Genomic DNA, 8,473 nt, shown 5'->3' on the forward strand with positions numbered 1-8,473 from the left:
TAGTTTCCAGATTTCAGCTGTGGTGTTTCTCGGGGTCATTTCAGCGATGAAGTCTGCCATGGCTTGTGCTTTGATCGCGTTACGGGGCTTGAAGTCGACCTGGAATTGAGATAGTTCGACAGATCATGCTAGCATTCTTCCTGCTAGATCTGGTTTTTGCAATAGTTGTCGTACTGCCTGATCGGTTCAGATAGTAATGGGGTGAGCCCGGAAGTACTGTCGAAGTGTCGGGAGGCCGTGAGCAGCGCAAAAGCGTGTTTTTCGAGTCGAGAGTAACGTGCCTCCGTGCTTTGGAGGACTTTGCTTATGAAATAGACGGGTCTTTGGATCTTCTGTTTGTCCTCTCGGACGAGTGCTGCAGCTAGGGTTTCTTCTGTTATAGATAGATATAGGAGGAGATTTTCCCCTATTATGGGTTTGGAAAGAATGGGGGGGGGGGGTTCCGCTAGTACCTTCTTAAAGTGTTGGAACGCTTCTACGCATTCTGTTTCCCATTTGAAGGGGATTCCCTTTTTCATGAGTTTGAAGAAAGGGATAGCTTTTTGGGCTGAAGCGCCGAGGAAGCGGGAGAGGGCTGCTAGCCGTCCGGTCAGTTTCTAAATGTCTTTAAGGTTTTCTGGGCTGTTCATCTCGAGGATAGCTTTGCATTTCTTGGGGTTTGCTTCGACCCCGCGCTGGGTGATCATGAATCCAAGGAATTTTCTAACTTCCATCCCGAATGCACACTTTGTCGGGTTAAGGCGCATCCGGTATTTTCTCAGTGTTCATTATTAGTTCAAGATCGCCGATGAGCTGCTCGCCTGACTGGGTTTTGGATAGCATATCGTCGATCTAGCTTGGTTCTGGATAGGTCTTGCAATTTTTTGTTAACAAGCCTTTGGTAAGTGGCTCCTGTGTTTTTTAATCCAAAGGGCACGATTGTATAGCAGTACGTGCCGTCGGGAGTGATAAAAGCCGTTTTATCTTCGTCGGGTCGGTGCATGGGTATTTGGTTATACCCGGAGTAGGCGTCCAAGAAGCTGAGGTATTGGTGCCCAGACGCGGCGTCGACAAGTCCGTCGATATTCGGAAGGGGAAATGCGTATTTTGGACAGGCTTTATTCAGATCTTTGTAATCGACGCACATTCACCATTTTCCATTTGCTTTTTTTACTAACATGACGTTGGCCAGCCAGGTCATATAATTTAACTCTCGGATAAATCCTACTTCGAGAAGGGCTTTGACCTATTTCTTGACCTCGGCTGCTTGGTCTGGGGATATTTTTCGTCTCCTTTGTGCCACAAGCTTGGCTTTGGGGTCCACGGCTAGTCGGTGGAACATCAGATCGGGGTCTATGCCCGACATGTAGGCCGAGGAGAATGCGAATAGATCTCTGTTCCGTTTCAAGAGGCTCACGAGATCTTCCTTGAGGTCATATGGGAAGTTCCTGTTGATGAACGTGTGTTATTACTTGGTTTGCCCTATCTGTAGTTTTTCCATGTCTCCCTCCGATTTTGGTCTAGGCTGCTCGTCTTGTCGGGCATCAAGGTCAGCGAGAAAGATGCCGGCCGCATCACGGGATCTCTTTTAGAGGCCTAGACTGGTATTGTCGCATTCTACTGCGATTTCTCGGTCTCCGTGGATTGTTCCGATGGTGCCGTCGTCAGCTATAAATTTTAGGAGCAGGAATTTGGTGAAGATGACGGCAGAGAGGTCATTGATTGTTTTCCTCCCGAGAATGACGTTATAGGCAGTGGAGTCCTTGAGGACTACGAACTCGGATAGGATTGTCTTCCTTTGGCTTCCGGTTCGATGGTGAGTGGGAGGATTGTGGAGCCGTCTGGTTTGAAGAAGTTGTCTCCGAGTCCTGTCACCCTGTTGTGGTAGGCCTGTAGATTTTTATTCCGAAGTCCGAGCTTGTCGAAAGCCCCTCTGAAAAGGATGTTGGAGTCTACTCCGGTGTCGACTAGTGTTCTTCTAACTAGTCCTGTTCCTATCCTTGCGGAGATAACAAATGGGGCATCCTCTGCCGAAGTGCCGTGTTGGCAGTCGTCGGGGGAGAACATTATCGCTTCTGTGGTAGTGAGGGTTGGGGCTTGATTTCGGACCGCCATAATTTTGAGGTCCATTTTCAGCGTTGATTTTGACTTTCCTTGTGTATTTTTTCTTGTGATGAGGTTTACAACTATGGTGGGGTCCATTTTTGGGCTTTCCCGGGGGGTTTGTCGTTGTGTCCTTGGGTTGCGTCATTCACGCTCTGGTGACCTATCCCTTTCTGTGCGTTTCAGTTCTCTGATGATTTTGGTGAATTTGGGGAGCTTGCCGTCTCGGATGGCTTGCTCGAGCGCGTCTTTTAAGTCAAAGCAGTCTTGTGTTCTATGCCCGTATCCTCGGTAGTAGTCGCAGTATAGGCTTTTGTTTCTGCATGTTCTCTCTTTAAGCTACCGGGACTTTGGGAGGATGCCCCGTTCTGCTATTTAGTGGTAGATCTCGGTGATGGAAGCTGGCAAGGGGGTGTAATTAGAGAATTTTCCTACTCTGGGGGGTCGGTTCATATTCGTTGGTCTGGGGTATTCCTTCTAGTTTTCTTTCGGTGGAGGGTTGTGACGAGGTGCCGTGTTGCCGTTTTGCCGTTTGTTGGCAGCTACGACTTGGCTCACCTCTTCATCGTTTATGTATTCCCTAGCGACGCTCTGAATCTCGAGCATGGTCCAGACCGGCTTGCTTGTGAGGTACTTCCAGAAGTCTTCATTCATGAGTCAATTAGTCAGACAAAGGCTTGCAACTGAGTCCGTAAGCCCGTCGACGGTTAGGCACTTGTCGTTGAATCTATTTAGGTACTTTCTCGTGGATTCGTCTTGTCTTTGGGTGACTCCCAACAGGCTGATGGGGTGTTTGGCTTTGGTGATTCTGGTGGTGAACTAGGCCATAAACTTCCTCGAGATATCGTGGAAGCTGGCTATGGACCCGTTCGGGAGGACGTTGAACTACTTGATCGCGGGTCCGGCTAAGGTCACTGGGAAGGCCCTGCATCGAACCCTGTCGGCGGCCCCTTCCAGGTTCATCCTGACCTTGAAGGTCCTTAGGTGTTCTTGGGGATCTTTGGTTCCGTCGTACTTCATATCCGTGAGTTTGTCGAAACCCTTCGGGAGCTTGACTCTTAGGATTCTTTCAGTAAAAGGGGTGGCCCCCATGATTATGTGTTCGTTCTTCGTAAGTTTGGTTTCCCGGTGGTGTCGTCGATTGTCTTCATCGTGTCAGTGCTCCGAGTCTCGGGATATGCTGCATTCGTGCCTTTTGCTGTGTCATTGTTCGGGTGACCTGTTATGTCTGGTATCGCGATGGGATCAGTTTTTGGAAGTCGCGTGGCTTCCGTGTTCTGCGTGATACCGTTCTTTGGTTGCGACTCGGCCTTCGAGATCTTGCATCCGAAGGCAGAGATCTTGGATTATCTGGACCGCCTTTTCCCCCAAGGCATCGGGGGCTTGGGTTTCAGGCTGCAGACGGTTGTCCTCTCTTGATTGCTGCTGGGGCGGGGTCGATTGACATACGGTGCTTGTTATTCTGCGATGGTCGGGTGGGGTGGCCTCCCGACATTTGAGATTTTGTGTACGTGAGTTGTGAGGGCTTGGGGGTTGCTCCTCGGGGTTATCCGTCATTCCGTCGTGACGTTGCAAGTCCCCATAGACGGCGCCAATGTACAAGATGTCTCTGGTATAGGTTGTGAGATGGATCGAGGACTTGCGAGTCGAGGTGGTCGCCGAATTATCTGACTGGAGCAATGGGGGATGGTACCTGCAAAGACACTCCGACGCTCAAGTCAGAATGGATCTGAGAGGTATAAGGTGTGTAAAATGAGTGACGTACCTGAGGGAACCTGAGGCTCCCTTTATATAGGTGGAGGTAGCTTATCTTATCTTATCTTATTTGATTAAGGTAAGGGAGATATTTGAATTTGATTGTTGGTTATGGGATTGAGAGGGCCGATTTTGGGGCCTTCTAGAAGAAGGGGCTGGCTTGACCCGTAGACCGAGTCGGGAGGCCGTTTCGAGTGGGGGACCCGGGGACCGGGTCCGTAACAGATTAATAATATAAGCATGAGTTTGATCTTTACCATATTCGTAGATGAAGTGCATAGTAAATAAGAAGATGGCTAATAAAAGAATAAATGGTTAAAGTTTTTTCAATGCTAACAGACGTAGTATATAATATGTGTTCTATAACTTTTTTGGATTTGATTGTTTTTTATTATTATATGTTGTTCTATTTAATTTATGCTAATAAAGCTTATGATGATCATCTTATTGTGTAAAAGTTGTAGGTGTTATATTTATTTTGTATGTTCTTAAATCCCATGTCTATGATGAATATTTGTGACTGAATAATTATTAAAAGAAATCGGTTTAATATCTATTTATATTCTATTTAAACTATAATAGTGAGAAAATATTTTTTTAAAATAAATAAAGCAATTTTTTCATAAAAACAGTTTAAATAATTGTGAAATTAGATTATACCATAGATAATGATAAATATATTGGTATAGATATGCTATAAAAAAATTATAGGAATATTATGTTGTATTATATAATTTGGTTATATTTTTCTTATCTTCAATATAGATTATTTGAATTGGCATATTTCTAAAACTTGTTATTCAAATGTTTTTAAATTATTAAATCAAATCAATTACAACTAATTAATTAGGTTGATTAAATATCTAGATATCTTATAATTTATTATAACTTAATTTATAAAGATACATCACTTTTACAGTTCTATTATTTATGTAATACATTCTAGAAATAATTTTTGCAAGTTATAATTTATTTTTTATTTGTATATTCAATTTTTAAGAATATTTTTTTAATTTTTTATTTATAAATAGATTATTTTCTATAAAATAGATACATGTCTAAAAAATGAACAAAAAATATATTTTTTTCTTTTAGTAAAATATTTATGTCGCTTTAACTTTTTTTCCTGTACCATATCTTACATTTTTAGTATAATTAAAAAATTTACAGATACAACAAATTAATTGTTACACTATTAAATATATTATTAGAAATAAATTATTAAATATAAATTAGTAAAGAATATATAGTACTTAGTAAATTATCATAATCACATTTAAAGGTATCTGATCCGGCCGTTACGAATCCAACATCATAAATCGGCATTATCATTCATAACTCGGCATTATACACGTTATTATTCAGAAAGCTGGCATTATAGTTCGGCGTTACAGTTATTAATGGGCAATCAATGTCATTAATCGGCCACTTACGTTACAACTCAGCTTAACGGACTGCTTTCCAAATGTGAAACGTCCAACCTAACATCTCACCCTTATTATTGCTCTTTAATACAAGCAATAAAGCAGAAGCATAACCGACTTGCACATAGCCACCCATAAAAGGTATGATCTTCCATCCTAAAAGGACACATTGAATTCTCAATACTGACTTAAGCTTCGGAGTGCCTTTGCAGGTACACTCCCCCCTTGTTTCTTGCTCGCTAAAAGCTCTACGCGATTGGACATCCCTTTGGAGTAAAGCTCGGATTACCGCAAAGCTCAAAGGTCGGTACCGAAGATAACAACTCGGCGTCGTTTCCCAGAGACCGAGCTCTCCCTCCAGGTCTCCATACAAGAACAATTGGCGCCCACCGTGGGGCCGAGAATATAATCCCCTCCATATATCGTCGGCCTCGAGGTTCTCGTTTGAAGTCATGACTGAACAACTTCCACCCACACCATCCGAGCTCCTTCAGATGGTGACCGAGTTGCGGCAAGCCAACCAGCGCATGGCCGAAGAGAACCAAAGAATGGCAAATCAAATTGCCAACTTGAATAACACCCGGATCGAAAACAACAACGATCGGCAAGAACCGACAGGAGAAACCGAGCATCAGTCAGGACCAACACACGTCTCTGACACTGTTTGGCATGAGGAAGACCAACCCGAGCATGATGAGGAAGCTCGGCCAGAAGATGAGAATGACCACCTGGAAAGCTCTCCTGGGCCCTTTACGGCTAAAGTGATGAATTTCGTGCTGCCTAGGAGATTCACTTTGCCGACCACCCTAACTCCCTATGATGGGTTGGGTGATCCGAAGAAATACATCAAAAAATTCACCTCCATAATGATAGTAAACGGTGCATCTGATAAAGTTTTATGTCGTTGCTTTCCATTTTACTTAGACGGTCCTGCACTTGATTGGTTTTGTTCTTTGCCTGCAAGTTCTATTTCTTGCTTTCGAGACCTATCAAAGCCCTTTGAGGAGCACTTTGCTGGATCAGCCATTTACCTACACGACTCCAATTACCTGAATATAATCAGGCAAGGCCAGCAAGAAAGCCTCAGGGATTACATGACGCGCTTCACAAAGATAGCCATGAGTATACCCGACCTCCACCCCGAGGTGAAACTGCACGCCATAAAAAGCGGACTGCGACCAGGAAAATTCCAGGAAACTATTGCTGTAGCCAAACCTAAGACCATGGCCGAGTTCCGTGAAAAGGCTAAAGGACAGATCGACATCGAGGAACTCCGACAAGCTCGGAAAACAGAAAAGCCTCATTACAGAGACGACGACATAACGCGAGACAACAAGAAGAATTTCAAATCAACTCCACGATATAAGTCCTACACTAAATTCAACACCAAGCGCGATGACATCATCAAGGAGATCTTGAATTCAAAATTAATCAAGCCATCAAGAAAAGCTGGTAGTTACCCAGATTCAAAAGGCGCGGACCGCTCAAAATACTACTCTTTCCATCAGAAGCACGGACACACTACCGATGACTGTGTCATAGCCAAAGACCTAATGGAGGGACTAGCTCGGCAAGGTCACCTGGACAAATACATCGGCGGCCACATACAGTGGCGAGCACCCCCTTATGGAGACCAAAGCTCGGCCACACAGCATGGCCAAGATAAAGACCGACCGAACAACAACCATCCCGAACAACCAACACGTATAATTAACTGTATTTCCGAAGGTTTTGCAGGTGGAGGAGCCACAAGCTCGGCAAGAAAGAGATCTTACCGAGCTATGCTTTCCATCAACGCCGATCAAACTCAACAACAGACACTACCACAATCTCCACAGATAACATTCCAGACAGCCGATCATGACAACAGTGTAGCAAATCTAGATGATCCGGTCGTCATCTCCCTACAGCTCGGAGATCTCCTAGTAAAAAAGGTGTTGCTCGACCCAGGGAGCAGCGCCGACGTTCTCTTTTACTCAACATTCCAGAAAATGAAACTGAGCAGTAACATCCTCCAACCTTCCACCGGTGACCTGGTAGGGTTCTCAGGTGAGAGAGTCCCGGTTATGGGCTCTGTGTGGATACAAACCACACTTGGTGAGTTTCCCTCGTCAAAAACTTCAGATATTCAATACTTGGTGGTTGACTGTTTTAGTCCTTACAATTTAATACTTGGCCGACCTTTCTTAAATAAGTTTGGCGCTATAGTATCTACAATTCATCTTTGTGTTAAGTTCCCTTTGTAGGATAACACAATTGCAACCATTCACAGTGATGCCCGAGAAGCCAGGGAATGTTACAACAACAGTCTCAAAAGACCTAACCGAAACACAAAAACCCATGTTCATAACATCGGCAGCATGAACGACCTGCCAATCCTGACCAACCTTGATTCCAAAGCGGGAAGACTTGAAAGACCAACCCCAACAGAAAACCTGCATAAAATCTATTTCACAAAAAGCACAGACAAATTCACATACGTCGGCTCAACATTATCCTCAGAAGAAAAATCATCATTCTGAGCATTCTTACAGCAAAATGCCAACTTGTTTTCTTGGACCCCAGCTGATATGCCAGGCATCAATCCATCCATCATATCGCACAAGTTGGCATTAGATCCATCTGTCTGACCCGTAGCACAGAAAAAGAGAAATCTCGGCCATGACCGAAAACAAGCTTCCCTAGAAGAAACCAAGAAGCTCATCAACGTGGGCTTCATCCAAGAAATCAGATTCACAACATGGCTGGTGAATGTCGTCATGGTTAAAAAACATAACGGTAAATGGCGCATGTGTGTTGATTTCACCGATCTCAACAAAGCATGCCCCAAAGATTCCTACCATTTGCCCTCTATTGATTGCTTAGTTGATAATGCCTCTGGTTTTGAAAAACTCAGTTTTATGGATGCATATTCTGGTTATAACCAGATCCAAATGCATCCATCTGATCAAAATAAGAGAGTCTTTATTACTGAATATGGAAACTATTGTTATAAAGTCATGCCATTTGGCCTTAAGAATGCAGGTGCGACATATCAATGTCTAATGGACAAAGTCTTCGCCAAACAAATCGGCAGGAACATTGAGGTCTACGTCGACGATATGGTCGCCAAGACAAAGATCGACAATAATCACCTTGATGACCTCGCAGAAATCTTTGGACAACTAAGAAAATACAACATGCGGTTAAATCCCGAAAAGTGCGCGTTTGGG

At 43.9% G+C, this 8,473-nt stretch overlaps 1 protein-coding gene across 1 annotated transcript; it reads left to right on the forward strand.

The window, feature by feature from the left end:
• The first annotated feature begins 5,713 nt into the window (after positions 1-5,713).
• LOC148572353 (uncharacterized) lies at positions 5,714-7,430 on the forward strand. The gene is made up of 2 exons (XM_088507466.1): positions 5,714-7,310; positions 7,417-7,430. The coding sequence occupies exons 1-2, from the start codon at positions 5,714-5,716 to the stop codon at positions 7,428-7,430; spliced, it is 1,611 nt and encodes a 536-aa protein (XP_088363592.1).
• Positions 7,431-8,473: the final 1,043 nt, after the last annotated feature.

The sequence above is a fragment of the Arachis ipaensis genome, chromosome B3, assembly GCF_059453495.1.
Source record: "Arachis ipaensis isolate K30076 ecotype BB chromosome B3, ASM5945349v1, whole genome shotgun sequence".
Lineage (NCBI taxonomy): Eukaryota > Viridiplantae > Streptophyta > Magnoliopsida > Fabales > Fabaceae > Arachis > Arachis ipaensis.